General features: G+C 37.6%; 1 protein-coding gene across 3 annotated transcripts in view; it reads left to right on the forward strand.

Annotated features, from left to right (window-relative positions):
* The first annotated feature begins 3,115 nt into the window (after positions 1-3,115).
* NBEA (neurobeachin) overlaps positions 3,116-20,059 on the forward strand; it is an 809,664-nt gene continuing 792,720 nt past the window's right edge. For all 3 annotated transcript variants that reach the window (XM_069079971.1, XM_069079972.1, XM_069079973.1), the window contains exon 1: positions 3,116-3,417. In XM_069079971.1, the coding sequence (XP_068936072.1) occupies positions 3,127-3,417 (291 nt within the window). In that variant the 5' untranslated portion in view covers positions 3,116-3,126. The remainder of the gene's footprint in view (positions 3,418-20,059) is intronic.

The following is a 20,059-nucleotide window of genomic DNA, read 5'->3' on the forward strand; positions in this document are numbered from 1 at the left end:
GCCTACAGAGACAGTATTCTTCATATGCCTGTGAATGATCTTGATAACAATAGAAAGAAGATTTGAATATAATTATAATTGGTCTATCATGATTCCACTAAGATTACAGTGGCCATCTCCTTTACTAGAGGACTTATTTAAATGTCTCTGGAATTAAGAGAAGTACAGAAATCACCTGGATTTTGAAATCCTGACATTTTTACTCCACCCCTCTTGGAAAATACAATGAAAAGATTAAGGAGAAAAGCAAAACTTTCAGTAATGTTACATTACATATACAAAAAGGCAATCTAGTTTTGGCTTTCATTTCCTAAATATCCTGTGGGAGTTAGGGGGAGGGTGGTGTCTAAAACCAGCAAGTATTATCATTTCCTGACATGCATATGAAGAGCAGGGTGATGAGCTTTTAGTTTACATTTATTCACTTTAAAATATATATTATTTTCAATTTCTGAGTGATAAAGTTATCAATGAATAAATTGAGACAAGATGCTGTAGATCTGTGTAAACTTTGATAAGATTCCTAAATATAGTAGGTCTTACTTTTTATTATTTGTGGTCTTAGATTTTGTAGTTTTTTTCCTTTTTTCTTATTTAATTTTCAACCATATTAGTTTTATAACAGTATTTGGTGTAATTCTTAAAATGACGTACATATGAATATTTCTTTTAGAAGACTCTTAACATTTATGAGTCAATAAATCAGTTTACCTCAGTAAAAGATTTCCTTCACACCCCTCCCCCTCTCCCCCAACCCAAGAGGGTAGAATTCTCTTATAACAGTGGTTTGGAAAACAGGAGGTTTTTTTTTTTTTTTCCCTTTAACGTGTGCACTTTTATTTGAACTGGTCTTAAGTCAGTGTACAGGTAAAGCTCCTCCCCTCCCCCAAGTACTGGCACCAATCTCAAAACTCGCAGGGAGACTATAAAAGTCCTCATTCACATCTATGTTGGGGGCAGGGAGGGAATTTAGGAAGCCATTCCATATGGCTGACAATTAAAAAAAAAAGGAACAAGTATTAAGGCGGAAGATACAAAAAGTTTTTTTTTAAGGATTACATAATTTACACTTAAAGCCATACATAATCTTCAGATTAGCACATTTTTTTGCACATAGTAGGTACTTATTTAATGTTTTTGTTGAATTAGAACTCCCTGTGGTATGTGATGCTTTTGTTTTTAAATACACATATGTTCTGTGGGATATAATTTGCCCCGTGGTATGTCTGAATCTGTGTGATATAGTTTAACTTACAATGGATTTTTTGTATTTTCAGTGGCCATGAGGTTAATTCTAACCTGATCAATTTTGATGGTAGGATCAAACGATCTAATAGGATCATATTGATCAATATCAGTTTAATAGGATTAAGTGGGATAATATATGTATAGTGCTTATTAGCAATTGCCTGGCATATAGTTGGTACTTAATAAATGCTTATTCCCTTCACTCCCAATATCCATTGATTTGGCTACTAACAACATACACCTGCTTCTTTACAGTAAGTATTATCAATGATATTTTATAAAATATATTCATTGAAGAGGACTCAAAAAGCAAGAATGTTAGCAAAAGAATCATTTTTGTTCTTTTACTTCATTTTGATAGGAAAAACTGCAGCCATACCTGTTGTCTTAATCACAGACTTACACAGCACTAACTGTATTTTAAAGCTCATTGTTAAAATAGATAACTTTTGCTTGTGCCTGTAAGATGTACTTCTTTTCAGAAGCATAACTTTATCCCAACCCTAAGGCTAGAGTGGGAATCAGTAATATTTTCATGTTATTTCAAAGTCTCTGTATCTCTCAGTAAGGAGGCAGGCATCATTAATCTGCAGTCCACAAGAGAGAAGTTAAGAAAATATTCTAAAGCAAAGCTTTGTTTCCATCAAACCACTCTAGGGTGTTAGGTGGCTACATCCTCACCGGCTGGAGGACAACCTCAAGAAGTATTTGTTGTTATACGGAATGGGTTACCTTGCGACAAGTTCTATTTTAAGTTGTGCGACTGTGTGCAGGTGTCAGCCTCTTTCATAGCCATAGAAAAGACCTATTAGACTCCATCTATAGTCTTCCTCCTGACAATGCAGGATTGTTCCCCTCGATATATCTGTTTCTGCTTTGCCAGCCAGTTTTCCTCTTGGGAAGTTGAAAGGCGGGTGGGCGAGGAAGGGATGATGAAGAGGATCAGAAAGAGGTCGCCTGCCACTCCCTAGCCTTTCTGGGCACCCAGAAACGACAGAAGCAGCAGGAGATGCAACCCTGATGATGGTGCGTCCAAGAGGATGTTAAAAGAACGAGGCTACAGAGAAGACAAGCTACACGCGGTGTGTCTTTCCCTAGAGGGAAAATTTACCCTCAAGGGAACAATAAATGGAAACCAATACCTGCCCCTCCCCCTGCCAGCTAGCCCTAGTACTGGCAGCAGTCCCTGTGCACCTGCTCACCTGCCCATTGGTTTTGTGTGGTTAGGGGAGGGATGAAGGGTGCTGGGGTGGCGTGTGTGTGGTGGGGGTGGTAAGAAGAGGAGGGCAGGACCGGGGAGGGGGCTGCTCCTAGGGCTCCGCCCCCTTGTGGCTCTGCGCAGGCGTAGCGGCCGCTACTGCAGGCAGGGGGCGGCAACATGGCGGAGTGAGCGGCGGCGTCGGGGCTTCACAACAACAGCGGCAGCGGCGGTGGGGACGACGGTCGCGTCCGGTGCGGCGGCCACAGCTTCAGAACCGGAGAGCCTCCGCTGCCTGCGTCTCTTGCCCCCCTCTCACCTCCTCCTCCGCTGGCGACGGCTCTTTCGGAGCCTCAGCAGCATCCCCGCGGGGGGCGGGCCGGGTCGAGCCGGACCGAGAGACAGGCGGGCACCGTTGCTAGCGGGGCAGCCGCTGCCGCCGCCGCCTCGGAAAATCACTCCGGGATCGGCTCTCCGCCGCCGCCTGCGAGCACTCCTAGGCTCGGGCTCCTCAGCCGCCCGGGCTGCCCTGGCCGACGCCGCGGCGCGGCGCTGGTGGATGCTGGGGCTCGGCGGCCGGGGGCGGGGGGGCGGGGGCTGAGCCAGGTATAACGGTACCAGCGGCGGTGGCGGCAGCGCCTCCTCCCTTCTCCTCCTCCTCCTCCGCGGGAGAGGGGTAAATGGCGAGCGAGAAGCCCGGGCCGGGGCCCGGGCCGGGGCCGGAGCCTCAGCCTGCGGGGCTCATCGCCGTCGGGGCCGGAGGCGGCAGCTGCGGCGGCAGTGGCGGCGGGGTTGGTGGTTTGGGGGAGCTGAGAGGAGCGTCCGGCTCCGGCTCCATGGTGCTCCCCGCGGGGATGATTAACCCATCGGTTCCGATCCGCAATATCCGGATGAAATTCGCGGTGTTGATTGGACTCATACAGGTCGGGGAGGTCACCAACCGGGATATCGTGGAGACGGTGCTCAACCTGGTAAGAGAAATGGGCATGTGTCTCTGGGAATATCTCTCCACTAACTCCCTACACACCCACCCCATCTTCCACTCTCCCGCTCGCCTCCCCCCCTCCCCCTACCCCCTCCGTATAACACACGCATCACGTCCCTGGATCCCAGGTCGTCCAGCCTGTATCGCCCAGTGGGTGATCCATATGTACTCAGAGCTGCACCCTGTAGTCCCTCCCTGTCCCCTCCTGCGATTTGAGTACTGTGTCCAACTTAACACTGCTTGGTACCACTCATTGTGATCATGAGTGGCTATGAGAAATACTGATCGTTGTAGGTTTCTGTTGGGCCCTAGAGTTTGGTTACTGGGTGAGAGAGGGTGCGTTGTGTTTGGGGTTCTTTCCCCCAGGTATTTTAAAATTGTATCTAGTGTTGCTCCCTGAAGATGAAGATTGGTCTTCAGAAGCCGAAATTCCTTGGTGTTGGAGAAATGTGAGAAGCATTAAGGTTTAGTTGGGTGTGATGTTTTACAGTGAAGGGGAAAAAAAAGATGCGGGTTTGCATCTCTAAGTGTCTTATCATTATATTACCATATGATTTTTTTCCTCTTTCCTCACACCTATCCCCCACCTCCCTGAGTTTATTTCCTGCCTATAATTTGTATATACTATAGCTTTGAAATGGAAGTATCAGGGGTATTAAAATTGAACACTTTTGTTTAAATGGCCGTTATGTTTAGAGACCATGGCATGTTTGTATAAAGACTAAGGAAAAGATTTAAAATGTAGTCCTTTCTGGGGTTGTTTTTTTTTTTTTTTATGGTAAGGAGTTACTGCAGGACTGTGTATGACTTAATGTTTTGCGCTAACCACGAGAAAGGAAACCTGCAAGATGTCATAGGAAATAAGAAAAATGGATTCATAAATGAATTCTTTAAAGTACAATTTTCTGTGTTTTGTGAATGCAATTTTTACTGCAGCATAGCTTTTGAAACAATTCAATCTGCAACATTCAGTCTTCTGCATGTAATGTAGGGTGAGAAAGCATGGCTTAAAACTCAGTGGCAATCAGTTGTCTATTGTATTTAGTTTGGAGTCATGAGAATTTTACAATATGCTTTTAAGGATACTTTAAAACTTCACTGTTCTGTGCATTTTATTTATTTTTTTTAAAGAAGCAAAAGTTAGATTGAGTTAAGGTTCTCTTTGGTATTTGAATGCAATGTGCTTTTCTAATATTAATCAACTGTTTGCATTTGACCTACTGGAAAGCTGAAAGAAAGAACTGCAGGTACACCAGTGTGGTGTTGAAAGGACATTATTGTATTTTACTATTTATTTCTCAAATGCAAAGAAAAGTTAAAACTGATTATTAGTTTGGTGATTGTGTTTAATTCTAAAGAAGAGAAAGCTTTCCTTAGAAGTTTCTCTTTTCATTTATGTTCTCTTAGTGTTTCTAAGTTAGATATCTGTTTTCATAAAGATATGTACACAAAATAAACCTTCAAATAAATTACTCCATAAAGTCATTCTGAGTTAGAGGATGCTCACCATTTTGTGATATACAGCCCTATTCTTTCCAAAAAGTAATAGCGAAACGATTACTCCTTATTTTGACTTGTTACTAATGGGGTTTTTTAGTGGTTGATCATTTTATTTTCTCCTAAATTGAAAAAAAAAAGATTTAAATCTTAAAATGTTAATATATTATTAATTTTTTTAGGTACAAATTGGAATCAACATGAGTTATATCTTTCCTTTAATTTTTTATCTGATTAACAACCATTTGAAAAACATTTTATACTTTTAGGGTATGTGTTTTTAAGTTATTTTTAGATTTGTGAATTTATGCACTTATATTAATAGGTTGATATCAGGTAAAAGCATTAAAGCTTTAATAAACTGGGAACTGATCTAAATGTGGAAACCAGTTGGGAAGCTGCTGCAATAGCAATGCATGCTAGATCAGTCGTTGCCTAACAGATGGGCTTCATAGATGTACAATGGATTAAGAAAGAGAATGAAATAATTATTTGATCTAAAAAGATAATTTACTGTTATTGAAGTGAAAATCTTATGTGAAGTTTCAACATGCAAACATTTAAAAGTTTAAATTATCCAAACCACTTTAAACTTAAATTTGAAGTTAGAAACAAGGAGATTAATACTAAAATGGTCCATTCCTAAATCAACTAAAGGCTTTATTACTGCATTATTGATTTTTGTAATAAAGATTTTGATAGATTTTTATGATAGTATTTTTATGAAAAATGATTTTTTTGGCTGTAACATTGGAGAAAATAATTGATTATATTTCTCATTTATGATTTTACTTAGTGGCATATGAATTGATCATTGGAAGCATTGCACTATTTTAACTTTGAGGTGAACCCTTTAAGTTAAGTAAGTATTTGGGATTGCCTTATAAGGCAGTGAGTGTTCTTGATAATTATGCAGTCTTAATTCTAGTTATTCTATGAGCTATGATGAAACACATTTAAGAATTCTGTTGATGTGGCTCAGATTTTTTCAATCAAGTAAAAATATTTTAAATGATTCCTTCTATTTAATTTCTTCAGGTCAATCCCAGTACAAGAAAGGAGATTAAAAGACAGTTTACCCTAGAAATACCCAAGTAACTGTATGAAAAAGATTGTATGGTAATGAAGACCCAGGTCACAGTGTTTGAGAGAGCAAGCAAAAAAGATGACTTTTTAAAAAATTTAAGGGTTTCTAATTTATAAAGTAGTTTTCATGATAAACATCTTTGATAGTCATCTTCTCTATCTTATTTTCCCATCTGTAAAATAGGGAGAGTCATAGAATGTTAGAGTTGGAAGAGACCTAAGGGATCATCTACTCTAGCACCTTCATTTTACTGACCTCAGAGGTGTCAAGTAACTTTTCTGAGTCAGGTAACCACATGACTCTGACAGAGTTTGGATTTGAACCCAGCCCTCCTTATTTAGATAAATAAAAATAAAAGAATGTCTTTTGTCATGCCTATGGATGAAGTTGGTAATTTTTATGCGTGGTAGGAATGAGAATCATTTCTTTTCCAGAGATTGGAAGAGGAGTTGATAAGAATCATCATCAAGATGATAGAATTTACCAAACTATACCCAACACATTAAGAAAAAAATGAATTATGTTAATTAAACATACTTTAGGGATCCTTAATATCACTGATATATGGGAATTCCTTTTATCATTTCAGATTACATCTCTTCCATAACTTAATATATAATAGTTTTTGAGAATTACTGCGACTAAAAAATTCATTGCCCCAAAGCCAACTTAGTGATTAGGCTTGCTATATTTAGACTGGTTCTTAGACAGCAAGTATACAGTTCTATCACCAGGTCTCTCTCTACTCAAAGCCTTTCTTTCTTGGGTAGAATTTTACATATATAACTTGTGCTTTGCTGGCATAGTCTTTAAGAACCAAGGTAAACTACACTCTATAAGGAGTAGGACCTTAGTGGGACTTATACATGTATATATATTTATATAAATATATATGTGCGTGTATATTTATATATATTATACATGTATATATATATTTGCCTAAAGAATTTAAAGTTAAGTTTTATGTTGGAAGATTAATAAATTGATCATAAAAATTGCAATGTAAAATAAAATGTATTGCTTAGAATGGTTCTAGAATTCTGGATATCAAGAAAAAACTTTTAAGAGTTGTCTTCTCAATTATTCAGGTGAATCTGTGATCTCATAGATTGGACGCAGATAGTAGCTCGTTAATAAAGACTGTTCCACTCTTCCCTTTCTTCCCTCACCTTTGTAAGTTTGCCACTGGTTGTTCACCCTATGGCTGGTAGACTTTGCTTGCTTTTTCCTGACATTGCAAGAATACCAGGAGTATACTCCATTGCTCTGACTTATATGGGGGGAGGTATTTAGGTTGAGTTATAAGAATTTCTGCTGAAAAGAAGAATTTTGTTTTAGTGTTTGGGATTAGAGAAGAGCAGAGGTCACTACCTTGAGCAGAGGTTTTTTTGAATATTCATATTTTCACATTATAATGCTGTGCCACAGATTTTGTTCTTAATTCTTTAGTTCAATTCTACAAGCTTCTTTTTGTTGTTTTTATTTAGCTATTTTTCAGTTGTGTCCAACTCTTCATAACCCCTTTGGGGTTTTCTTGACAAAGATACTAGAGTGGTGTGCTGTTTCTTTTCCAGCTCATTTTACAGATGAGGAAACTGAGGCAAATAAGGTGAAGTGACTTGCCCAGGGTCACATACCCAGTAAGTGTATGAAGCCAGATTTGAACTCAGAAAAATGAGTCTTCCTGACTCCAGACCCTGCGCTTTATTCACTGTACTGCACTTAACTCTGTGTTATGTGTCAGGCACTGTGCTAGATGATAAGGGTACAAAGATGGAATGAAACTTTCCCTGCCCTCAGGAAATTCATGTTTTACTGATGAGAAACGCTTATAACAATGAGTAAATACTGAAGGCATACCTTTTGAGTGGTTGTTCCCCATGTCTGAAATGCACTCCCTCCCCTACCTCTTCCTTTTGGCCTTTTCCTGACCTCTCCACTGTACCTTTCTTCTGCAGTTATCATCCATCTATTTTGACAATATATATTGTATATACACACTTCTTTCCTCCATTAGAATGTGAACTCTTCAAAGGCAAGAACTCTTAGCACAGTACTTCACACATAGTATTTAATGAATTCTAGTTTACTGACAATAATTTCTGGGCAGTGGGAAAATCATTAATAACCTCAGGGATCAGAAGAGGTCTTATGTAAGAAGTGACATTTGAGTTGAACTTTGAAGGGAGCTCGAGATGAGAAAAGGAGAGTATTCATGTCTCCTTTGCTGGATCATCATTCATTGCATGTTCACAATCAGTTTGCATACCCCCAAAAGCTCTGCCTTGGACCTTTTCTCTATATACTCTCTTTTGGTGACCTCATCTGCTCCCAAAGGTTTAATTATCTCTAACCACATGACTTCATGATTTGTATACTATCCAGTCACTCACTTGAGCTTCAGTTCCATATTATATTACTATCTATGTATTAGACACTGAGCTGGATGGCTTACAGACACCTCAAATTTAACATGTCCAAAACTGAAATCATTATCCCTAACCCCTGCTTACCCCCAACCCCTCTACCCCCACTGTTCTTCTGAACTCCCCTATTTCTATTGAGGGCACCATCTTTCCAGTTTACTTAGGTTTGCAATCTTGTCATTCTTGATGCCTCACTTATTCTGCCATGACTAGCTAAATTTGTTATTTCTGCCTCTATACCATTTCTCATATCCATCCCCCTTTTTCTAATTACATAGTTGCCAGCCAAATCCAGGTCTCTCTTCTGGGCTGTTGTGAGAGTCTCCTGTTTGGTCTCCCTGCCTCATATATGTTTCTACTCTAATCTTTTCTCCAGTCAGCTGATTTCCCTAAAGTACTGGTCTGACCATATTACCTCCCTACTTGGTAAACTCTAGTGACTCTATTACATTGGAATAAAATATTTACTCTTCTAGTTTGTATTTAAAGACCTTCACAACCTGGTTACAGCCCACTTTTCCATCACATATTACTCTAGCCCTTCCTGCATTTTAGGGCCCGGTCTAGCCATATATAGCCATACTGGCCTTTTTACTATTCCTCATACATATGACTCCATCTCCTTTATCTGTTCTGATCCATAGGATGTTTCTCATGCCTGTAATCTCTCTTTACTTTTGCCTCTTTAAAATTACTAAGATCCTTCAACATTCATTTAAGTTTCTACATGAAGACTTTCCTCATTTCCTCTCCTCCATCTCCGTTACCAGTAGCTAGTGCCTATTTCCTTAGGACCCACTGCTCCCCTCCCCCCCTTGCCTTGTATTTATTTTGTATGTACATCTATACTTAAGAATGAGCCTAAATCTCCCCCCCCCCCGCCCCAACCTCTCCCCATATAACATTGAATACTCAGACTTCTCAATTGAATCCATCAGGCAAAGATTTAAACTATGTTTCAACAAGTCTTTTATTAGTTTGGGAGTAGAGAAATACTTTAACAGTTGGATGAAATAAAATGAATACACATAAGAAATGTATTGGGATTTATAAAAAAAAAAAAAACTTAGAAACAACTCTGGACCTCTGTATATTATGGCAAGCCAGTTCCAGATGGATATTTCAGGATCAGTGAGTCCAGGGAATTGTGTGTGTGGGGAAGGGCAGGGGGGATGAGGGAGAAAGGTAGGGGTTGGGGAGGGAAGAGTGTCCAGTGAGGATTAATTTTTCTCTCCTCTTCCCTTCTGTGTCATTGGCCAAGTGATGATCTTGTGAAATTAGGTCAAAGATCTGGAATTCTCATTGGTAAAAATAGTAGTGATCCCCAGAAAACAGTGAAAACAGTGACTGGTGGCAGTGTCTTCATCTGGAGTTAGAAATTAAGGACAAACTAGCATATCCAGAAAGTTTCTGGCCTCTGCAAAGATATTGACCCTCACAGCCTTGCAGAGAGCTGTATCTAAAGGAAGCTGTATAAGTTTCTCCATAAAGGGAGAAAACATCCATTAATCAGGAACTGTGAGTTTTACCCTCTGTGCAAGAACTCTAAGTTTGGGACCGCTGTCCCCAGGGGATCTTGTGTGTCTACATGATAATTTTTTTTAAAAGCAAATTAACAGACATCTTAAGAAAGTATACTTACATTTGGATATAACTTTTCTCCTTTAAAATTTTTTTTCCTTGTGTTTGAATAACTGAAACAATTTTTTTAGATACTTAGAATTTTGTGAAGAAAATAGGCAATTTGAGTTTGAATTAGGTCAGTTTTTAATAAAAGTAGATATTGTAGCATTCTGAATGGAAGTATAGAATAATAAAACTATTGAGTTTTGTTTGAGTTTCGTGTTGAGTTTCGTGTTCTTCCTTGGATTACTTCTTTTGTAGATTAAATTGAAATATAAATGGCTTCATGGTTTACATTTAATCATTTTCATAGTATGTTTTGTTAGTGGGTTTGACAGTATCACTAAAGGGATAATTATGTGAGCGTCAAGTTGCTTTCTGTTATTTTAGCTTTGAAAAAGACTTCAGGGGCAGCTAGGTGGTGCAGTGAGTAGAGCATGGCCCTGGAGTCAGGAGGACCAGAATTCAAATTTGGCCTCAGACACTTAACACTTGCTAGCTGTGTGACCTTGGGCAAGTCACTTAACCCCAATTGCCTTGCCTTCCCCCCTCCAAAAAGACCAAAAAAAGAAAAAAGAATAAGACTTCAAAAGGCCAAAAACTGGAATCAGGCTAAAAATGGTAGAAGTTTAGGATCGACAAGAATTAGGAAGGAAGGGTGGGCAGTATTTATTCCCATGCTTCAAATCCGAATTTTCCCTTAATAAAACATTATGACTCAGGTTATCCTGGGCTTATACTTCATGGCTAAAAATATTTTCATCATTGCACTTCTAGGAAAACCATTTTACAGATAGTCTTTATTTCCATTATGTATTTAGTGAGGTGTGGCGATGTGGTACTTGTAGTGATGTGGTACTTGAAATATTCAGAGTATTTGTATAAGAGTAATAGGATCATAGATTTAGAGCTGGAAGGGACTTTAGAGATAATTAGGTTCAGTCCCCCCTTTTTACAGATTAAGAAGCTGAGTCCCAGATAGGTAAAATAACTTTCCCAGAATTTGATGATGACTATCCTTTGTGATGATCACTAGCATGTTTTTGTAGGGGCTGACACATTGACTATATCTTCAGGAAGTCTTTTAAGCACTCCTGGAGTGAGTTCCGATAGTAATATTTTTGAGACTCTAGTGTTAATATTTTCTCATTCAGAGAAGTTCCTATTCATCCTTGCCTCTTTTTTGAAAATGTTAAGGTAGACTAGGGAAAAGATAAGAAGGAAGCACAGAAACCTAGAACTGTTGTAATATAGCCTGAAGTCTGTTCATTCTTCGTCAGTCAGCATTTAATAAGTGTCTGCCATGTGTTAAGAACTGTTCTAGGATCTGGTGTATGAAGATCAAAAAATGAAACTTACGACTTTTAGAGGTACTTAGGTTAAATTAGGAGTAGATATAATATACATAAATATGCATATATTGAAAATAAAGCAAATTTTTTTTGGAGGGAAAGAAAGGTTGTTAGCAGTTGGAGGCATCTGAGGTGGCTTCATGTAGAATGTGAGGACAGAGTTTTGAAGGAAATGGATTTTGAGAGGTGAAAATGAAGTGGGGGTACATGTGAGCCATGGGAGGGGGTGGTGGTGGTGGTGGTGGTAGTGGTGGAACAGCCCATGTAAAGGTGAAGAAATGGGAGATAGGCTTAGTATGAGAAGTGTCTATACCCACTGATCAGTAGAATGTAAGCTCGTTGAGGGCAGGTAATTTTTTTTCTCTTTGTGTCCCCAATACCTAGCATAGCACTTGGCATGCAGTATGTGTTTAATAAGTGTTTGTTGATCATTTTTTTCCATATGTATTACTTAGTTCTCCTTTGCTACCACATAGTCTCTTCAGATTTCTGTTTTTCTTCTCTTCAGAATTGTTTCATTTTTCATTTTTAGAACTTCATTGTTGAGTTTTGTGTTCTTCCTTGGATTACTTCTTTTGTAGAATTTTAGTCGTTACATCCCACTCATCCTTCCCCTAAACTATTTGAAGTTTGTCCTCCCAAAATGTAGGAAGTTGGTATCTCCATTTAAAAGAAATTAGGTAAGTAAAAGATGGAGGGGGAAGAGGTAGCATGTATATTAAGATGGTATACTCATAGGAGGAAATGAGGAAGCATGATAGAGAAGACAGGGATAAAGGTGAACAGAAGATGACCCATTAGTGCTGCTATAACTGGAGTATACTACATACCACATTACTCACAAACTGTGGGAATGAGTGGCCAAGATTTTCAGTTTTCACTCCAGTGACCATTTCCTCCCTGCTAGTGAAGGTTGACTTCAGAATATGTTTTTTTCCCTGCTTGGTTACTTTACCTTTTGAAGGATGAAGTTATCATGAAGACAAATCAAGGAATTATTAGCTGCTCTGAATTTGGCAGAAAAAGCAATCTAGCAGATGTTCATATAATTGAAGTCTTCCTATTACTGAAGTCATTACTCCACTAGGTTTGTGACCTGTTTACTGAACTCATCTGTTTTCTTTTCCTATAGAATATAGTATACTAGCTATATTTGTTATTGTTGTTTGGTCGTTTCAGTTGTGACTGACTGTGACCCCATTTGGGATTTTCTTGGCAGAGATGCTGGACTGGTTTGACATTTCCTTTTCCAGATCATTTTATAGATGAGCAAACTGAGACAAGCAGGGTTAAATGATTTGCCCAGTGTCCCACAGCTAGTACATGTCTGAGGTCTGATTTGAACTCAAGTCTTCTTGATTGCAGGCCCTGTGCTCTATTCACTTCACCACCAGCTTCCCTATACTAGATATTAGAGTATAGTTTATTATAGCATACTTTGGTTCTAGCAGTACTAATGTTTTATCTTCTGTTGATCTTCACTCCTTTTCTTTATTTCATGTGTCCTTCCTCTCTATTCGGGATTTCTTCAGGTGAATTTACCTTCTTAATATATAATGCTATTTTATCTCCTCTCCCCCTCCTTTTTACTTACCCAATTTCTTTTAAATAGAGTATACCAATTCAAAATCTTATTTCAGTCATGTGTTCCAGTGACATGTGTTTTAGTGAATCATGTTCTCTTGTTTTCCTTCCTTGTAATCTAAACTTTGTAAATAGACATTTGAGGTGATGGGCTTTTTATTTACCAAGCTTCAGTCTTGGATTTTCCTATGAACTTTGATGAACCCAGATGTCACAGTTGGCTTTTTTTGTGTGTGTTATAGCAAGTCTCTATTTCATGTATCTTAGTGTATAAACATTGAAGTGGCTAGGTGTCATAGTGGGTAGAGTGATGGACCCGGAGGTTAGTAAGTTGTGAGTTTGAAATTAGTGGGAGACATTTCCTGGTTATGTGACCTTGGACAAGTCACATGACCCTTGCCTTAGTTCTTCAGCTATAAAATGAAAATATCAGTACCTCCATTCCATGATTACTGTGAGGATAAAAAGAGATATAATGTGTTTTGTAAACCTCAAAGCATTATAAAAATGATGGCTATTATTATTTCTCCCTTCTTCATCCTTTGAAATTAAAAACCCTTTTGATGAGTATCTTAGGCAAATATATCCTGCCCATTCTATATGACTCCTGACCATATCTACCCTAAGTTCATCACAGGGTGCCACCCAACCTACTAAGGGGCCGTGCTCACCTTTTTTGGTAGTGAAAAAATACCAGTGGATCATACCAGCTGTGTGATCACACCATCCATCACTCCTCTTTTTTTTTTTTTTTTTTTTTTTTGCTTTTTGGAGGGCAGTTGGGGTTAAGCGACTTGCCCAAGGTCACAAGGCTAGTTTTTGTGTTGTGTCTGGGGCTGGGCTTGAACTCAGGTCCTCCTGACTCCAGGGCTGGTGCTTCTATTCACTGCACCACCTAGCCACCCTATCCTTCGCTGGCCCACTTTTTTTTTTTAATCATACATTTCCTTGGTTGATATTCTTTCCTTTGATTTTTCATACCGTAATACTTGTTCTAATGTGTTACAGCCTATTCATACTCACTGCAAACTTCTCCATTGTCCTGTGGGTGATGGTTGTTTTTAATTCTTTAGAGACTGTTGGTAGTCTGTGGCTTGAAGTGATAGAAACAAAATAATGAAGTTTACATAAGTGAACATAAAAGTTCAAGAATAACAAGGGAAATAATGGAAAAAAAAGTGAGTGAAGAAATTCTTCCAATACTAGATGTCAAGTTGTTACAAAGTAATGATTATCAAAAGTGTCTGCTATTTGTTAAGTAGAAAAGTAGATCAGTGGAATAGGATAGACAGCATCTAGAGGCAGATATGCACAGCAGCCTAGTAGTTTAGTAAATTCAAGAACGTAAAACTAGTTGGGAGACCATTTAACAAGAACTGCTTAGAAAATGGGAAAGCACTTTGGGAGAAACTAGATTTCAACCAGCCTCTGATAACGTGCCATTTTTATCTGAGAATAAATTCCAAATTGATAAAAGACAAAAATATAAACATTTCACCAATTTTTTCACAGTTCTTAAAAAATAAAACTATAAGAGAACAACTTTTGCAGTTGGGGATAAAGAAGGAAATTGAATGAGGTTAGAGATTATAAAAGACAAACACATAGTTTTATAGCATCAATTTTAGAGCTGGAAAGGACTTTTGAGGTAATAAAATTCAACCATCTTATTTTATTAATGATACTTAAAGCTAAAATTAAGATCACGTCACTTGAGTAATATAATAATATAATATAGTAATAGTAATATAATAAATGGAAGAGTTGGATTTTGAACCCATGTCCTTTGACTCCAAATCCAAAACCTTTTTTTTTTTGCTTTTTTTTGGAGGGGGAAGGCAGGGCAGTTGGGGTTAAGTGACTTGCCCAAGGTCACATGGCAAGTGAGTGTTAAGTGTCTGGGGTCAAATTTGAACTCAGGTCAGATTTGAACTGACTCCAGGGCCTGTGCTCTATTCACTGTGCCACCTAGCTCCCCTCCAGACAAAATCAGTGCAGTCAGAATAAGAAAAGTTATGAATTGGAGGAAAAGAGAATGCATTGAAAATCTTTGATAACAGTCTGGCTAAAATCTGTAGAAAACTGATTCAAATCTGTAAGACTAAAAGCTTCTTTCTAACAGATAAGTAAGTGTTCAATGGATATTAACAGTTTTCTAAAGTAGAAATATGATCAATAACCATAAGAAAAAGTTCTCAAAATCACTAATAAGAGAAATAATAAGTGAAAACAGTGTTGAAACTTCTGTCACATTGTCAAAGAAGGTGAAAAATAGAATGAAAGTGAAGGTTCATTTCATGAAGGTGCCACACCTTAGGAATGATAATGAGAATATGTAGAATGTCTGATGGAGCTCTACTAGAATGATTAAGAGACTGGAGTCCATTCCATTGGGACTGGGAATGGTTAGTCTGGAGACTGGGAGAGTGCTAAGAGGGCTACAGGCCAGGATGGAGACTGGGAGGCTAGCTCTCTACAAGTATTTGAAGGGCTGACTAATGGAAGTTGAAGGGATTAGGTTTATGTTTGGATTCTGGGCAGAACTAGGAACCTTTGCCTAAATTGAAAAGGCAAATTTGGGTTGTGTCATCAGGAAAAATCTAACCAATTAGAATTGTCCAGATGTGGAAAGGGCTGCTTTGGGAGTAGCTGGATGTCTTTTCTGAAGGTCTTCAAGTAGAGACTGGTTATTTGTCAGGTATATTAGAGAAGAATGTCTTTTTGTCATGTGTTGAACTAAATGGCTGCTGAAGTTCCTTCCAACTCTGTGATTCCTTTATATTCTTGGCAAACCAGCAACCATAAAATCTGATTTTGAAGATCTTTTGGAAGTCCTTGCACTTAATTTTAAAAAAATAATTAATTTTTAAAAATCCAGTGAGATACAATGATATGAGTCATCTGTGGATATTTCTTCCACTGGAATATTTGTTATTATATATCAAGTAAGACTTATTACATCTTCCAAATAGTCACGGTTCCTGTCTCTTTGGGAGTTTGTTCTAAAATAGAAAATATTGATTCAGTCTTAAATAAATGAAGAACATATAGAGATATAAATAGTGCTACTTCAGTTAGTTCCCTGACTGGTGAATGGTGAAATGGAATGTCTTGGTTAAGTAAGGATTTTGAAGTAAAACTGCTTAGAGGGGGAAAAAAAGGCCTGCATTGTTTTTCTCTGGGACAGTTGGATTGACTGATTTCTTATTTGTATATTTTTAGAAATCTAGAACTTTATAATCCATCAATCTTAAGTCTAGTAACTAGACTCAGCTTCATTGTCAGTGCTTGGTGTAAGGAAACTCATAAAACTAAAAAGCTGAAGTTGCTTTTAACTTCAGCTAAGCAGAACAACACTATAGAAAAACAAAGCAAAATCTTTTCCTCAAACTTCACATAAGCAGGATGTTTAGAGTGGTAAGAAATTTCAAAAAATAAACTTTCTTAGAAAAATAAAAAACTATCAGTGGCTCTGAAACATAATTCTAAGAAAGTCCTTGTTTAAGGTATTTGGCTTTAAAGAGAAAATGATAAAAATGTAAATCTGTTGCCTCTGGATTCAGGTGGCAGAATAAATTTAGATTAGAGGATGAGTCAAATTTATCTCTCATAAGAATTATAGTTTCTCTTTCTTGAAAATCCACACAGAAACAACTACAGAAACTAGTGGGAAATGACAGGTAAATGAGTTACTTATAATTCTTTTTCAATTTTACTTGTAGGCCTGAGATAACACTCTACTGTTTTAAGTGTAGCTACATCCTCAACACTGTTATCTGACCATTGATAAAAATTTGGAATTTGTAAAGTCTTTCAGGATGCCTTATAAAACATTTTCTTTCTTTCTTTTTTTTTTCATTGAAGGAGTCAGGCTGGTGGCTATTTAATGTTTTTAATTATTATGTATTTTTTAGATCTTATTGGTTTTAACAATTTGTACCTTAACCTGGCACATAGGTATATGGGTTAAATTTTTTAAAATTGTTTTGTCTTACATATCTTATATTTAAGGATCATTGAAATGTAAATTGGGAAGGGACCTCAGAAATTATCTAGTTCTAACCTTTTATTTTACAGAAGAAGATTTAGATTCAGAGGTAAAGTGAATTCTTTAAGGGTACATAGGCACTTGCAGAATTGTTACTAGTACCTATAATTCTACCTGGCTATTCTACTCTTGAAGAATGAGAATAGATCAGGAGATCATTTGTAAGGCTATAGTTATTGAACTAGTAGTAGGTTACAGCCTTGGTCTATATAGCTTAGTTAGATCATGCTGTTGACAATAGAGGACTTTGAAGGAAATTATACTTCTAAATGTCAGCTGCAAAGGCTAGGTAATTATATTACTTTAAATGAGGCAGCATGATTTTGTCAGGCAGAAAAATAATGTATTTCTAATTTGCTTTAGGTGATTCTGCTTTTTATCATTGACTTGTGCATTTTAACCAGTATAGTGAAATTGATCAGGCTGCAATTTTCAGTGTCCATGGAATCCTCCCTTATATTTGAGGAGTTTCCATTTTTAATCCCCCAATTTTTCAGTACAGTGACTTTAGCATGGCATAGTAGCAAGACTGCTCTTCAAATTATTAGTGCGTATGTGATCCGGGGAAAGTCACTTAACATCTCTGTCTGGCACACATAGTAGATGTTGTATAAAAATGCTTATTCTTTTCTTGCCTTCCTTTCCCACTTGTTCCCCAGCTTATAGAGAATAATTCTTATATTACCTATTGTCACACAGGTTGTTAGGGGGAAAATACTATGTAAATGTGAACTGTTATTAATACTTAAATGATGCACAGTTAAATCAGTACATGTACTTTCCTTCTACCAGTCTTAACTACTTCTTATTCTAGATAGGTAGTTTTCAAATTCTTTATTATTTTTCTGGAAAAAAAAAGTTCACTTTTTCATAAACTAACCCACACATATAATTTTGTTAGGTCATTTTGTTAAAGTCAGGTGCAATTATTACAGTTTAATAGCACATTTGTTAGCTAAAACTTAAGCATATAATAAAATAGCATTAAAGTACACAGATATTTATAACATAAAATGGTAACTAAAATAATAATGTGAGGATGAGACAGTTTCTTGAAATGAGATGTCATTGATGTTACTACTAATAATTTTTACCCACCAATTGGGATTGATATTTGTCTTAATAACAACTATTGCAAAGGAACATTGTTACATACATAAATAAGATGTTATTAATGGTAGCAAATTTGTATTCTTTTTTTTTTAAATGATGAAATCAGCAAGAATTTATTAAGCATTATTATATGCTAAGCACTGGGGACACAGAAAGGCAGAAAAACAGGCCCTGCTCTCAAGGAGCTCCCAATCTTATGGGGGAAACAATTTACAAACAAATGTGTACAAACAGGGTATATACCAGAGTAAATTGGAGATAATCTCAGAAGGAAGGCAGCATTAAGAGGATCGAGTAAGTCTTCTTGAAGAAGATGGGATTTTAGCTGAGCTTGGAGGGAAGCCAGGAGGCAGAGAGGTTAGTGAACTCCTGTCGTAAGGGAGAGCCAGTGAACCCCAACCTTACTCCGTTTCCCTGGGTTGGGCGACCTGCTGTCTGAGGGGAGGAACCAGCAAGGAGTTGAGTGTGGCAGCATGGAGGAAGATGTAGACGTGCAAAAAGTATGAGAAATGGAAAGGCAGGAAGGGGCCAAGTTATAAAGGACTTTTTAAAAATCTTTTATTTATTTTTAGCTTTCAGCATTCATTTCCACAAGATTTTGAGTTACAAATTTTCTCCCCATCTTTCCCCTACTCCCCACCCCAAGATAGTGAGCCTGCTGAATAACCCCTTCCCCCAATCTGCTCTCTCTTATATCCTCCCCTGTTTTTCTAGTGGGGCAAGATGAATTTCTATACCCCAGTGCATATATATCATATTTCCCAGTTGCATGTAAAAAAACTTTTTTTTTTAAACATTTGTTTTTAAAACTTTGATTTCCAGATTCTTTCCCTTCTTCCCTCCTCACCCACCCCCACTGAAAAGACAAGCAATTCAATATAGGTTGTAAAGTGTAGTTATGCAAAACATTTCCATAGTAGTTATATTGTGAAAGACTATTTCTCTCCATCCTATCCCAACCCCCACTTATTCTATTTTCTAGTTTGACCCTGTCCCTTTTCAAAAGTATATGCTTCTAACTACCCCCTCCCCCAATCTGCCCTCCCTTCTGTCATTTTCCCTCTAATCCCCTTTCCCCATACTTTCCTGTAGGGTAGGATATCCAAATGAGTGTATATGTTATTCCCTCCTTAAGCCAAATTCAATGATAGTAAGGTTGACCCATTCCCTTTCACCTTCCTGTTCTCCTCCATTGTAACAGTTTTCTCTTACCTCTTTTATATGAGATAATTTACCCTATTCTATCTCTCCCTATCTCCTTCTCTCATTATATTCCTCTCTCACCTCTTAATTTTATTTTTTGGATATCATTCCTTCCTATTCAACTGATCCTGTGTCCTCTGTGTATAAATATACGCACACTCACATGTATTTATACACAAATATACCCTCCTATATAAACATATATATATGTATACATATATATAGAGAGAGATATATTCCCTTCAACTATCCTCATACTCAGAAGAGTCTCATGAGTTACAATTATTGGTTTCCAGGTAGAAATATAAATAGTTCAACTTTATTGAGTTCCTTATGATTTCTTTTTCCTTTTTACCTTCTCATGCTTTTCTTGCTTCTGGTATTTGAAAGTCATATTTTCTGTTCAGCTCTGGTTTTTTCATCAAGAATGCTTGAAAGTCCTCTCATTGAATGACCATATTTCCCCCTGAAGCATTATACTCATTTTTTCTGGTTAGGTGTTTTTTTTTTTTTTTTTTTTTTTTAAGCAATTGGGGTTAAGTAACTTGCTCAAGGTTACATGGGTGTGGTGGGTGTGGTGCTAAGTATCTGAGCCCATATTCAATCCCCCAGGTCAAACCTACACTGGGTCCTGTGCTTTTACTTGTGATCCAGAATATCATATTCCAAGCCCTTTGATCCCTTAATGTAGAAGC

The sequence above is a fragment of the Petaurus breviceps genome, unplaced genomic scaffold, assembly GCF_028583685.1.
Source record: "Petaurus breviceps papuanus isolate PSGF00001 unplaced genomic scaffold, PetGlider_PUasm1.0 91133, whole genome shotgun sequence".
Taxonomy (NCBI): domain Eukaryota; kingdom Metazoa; phylum Chordata; class Mammalia; order Diprotodontia; family Petauridae; genus Petaurus; species Petaurus breviceps.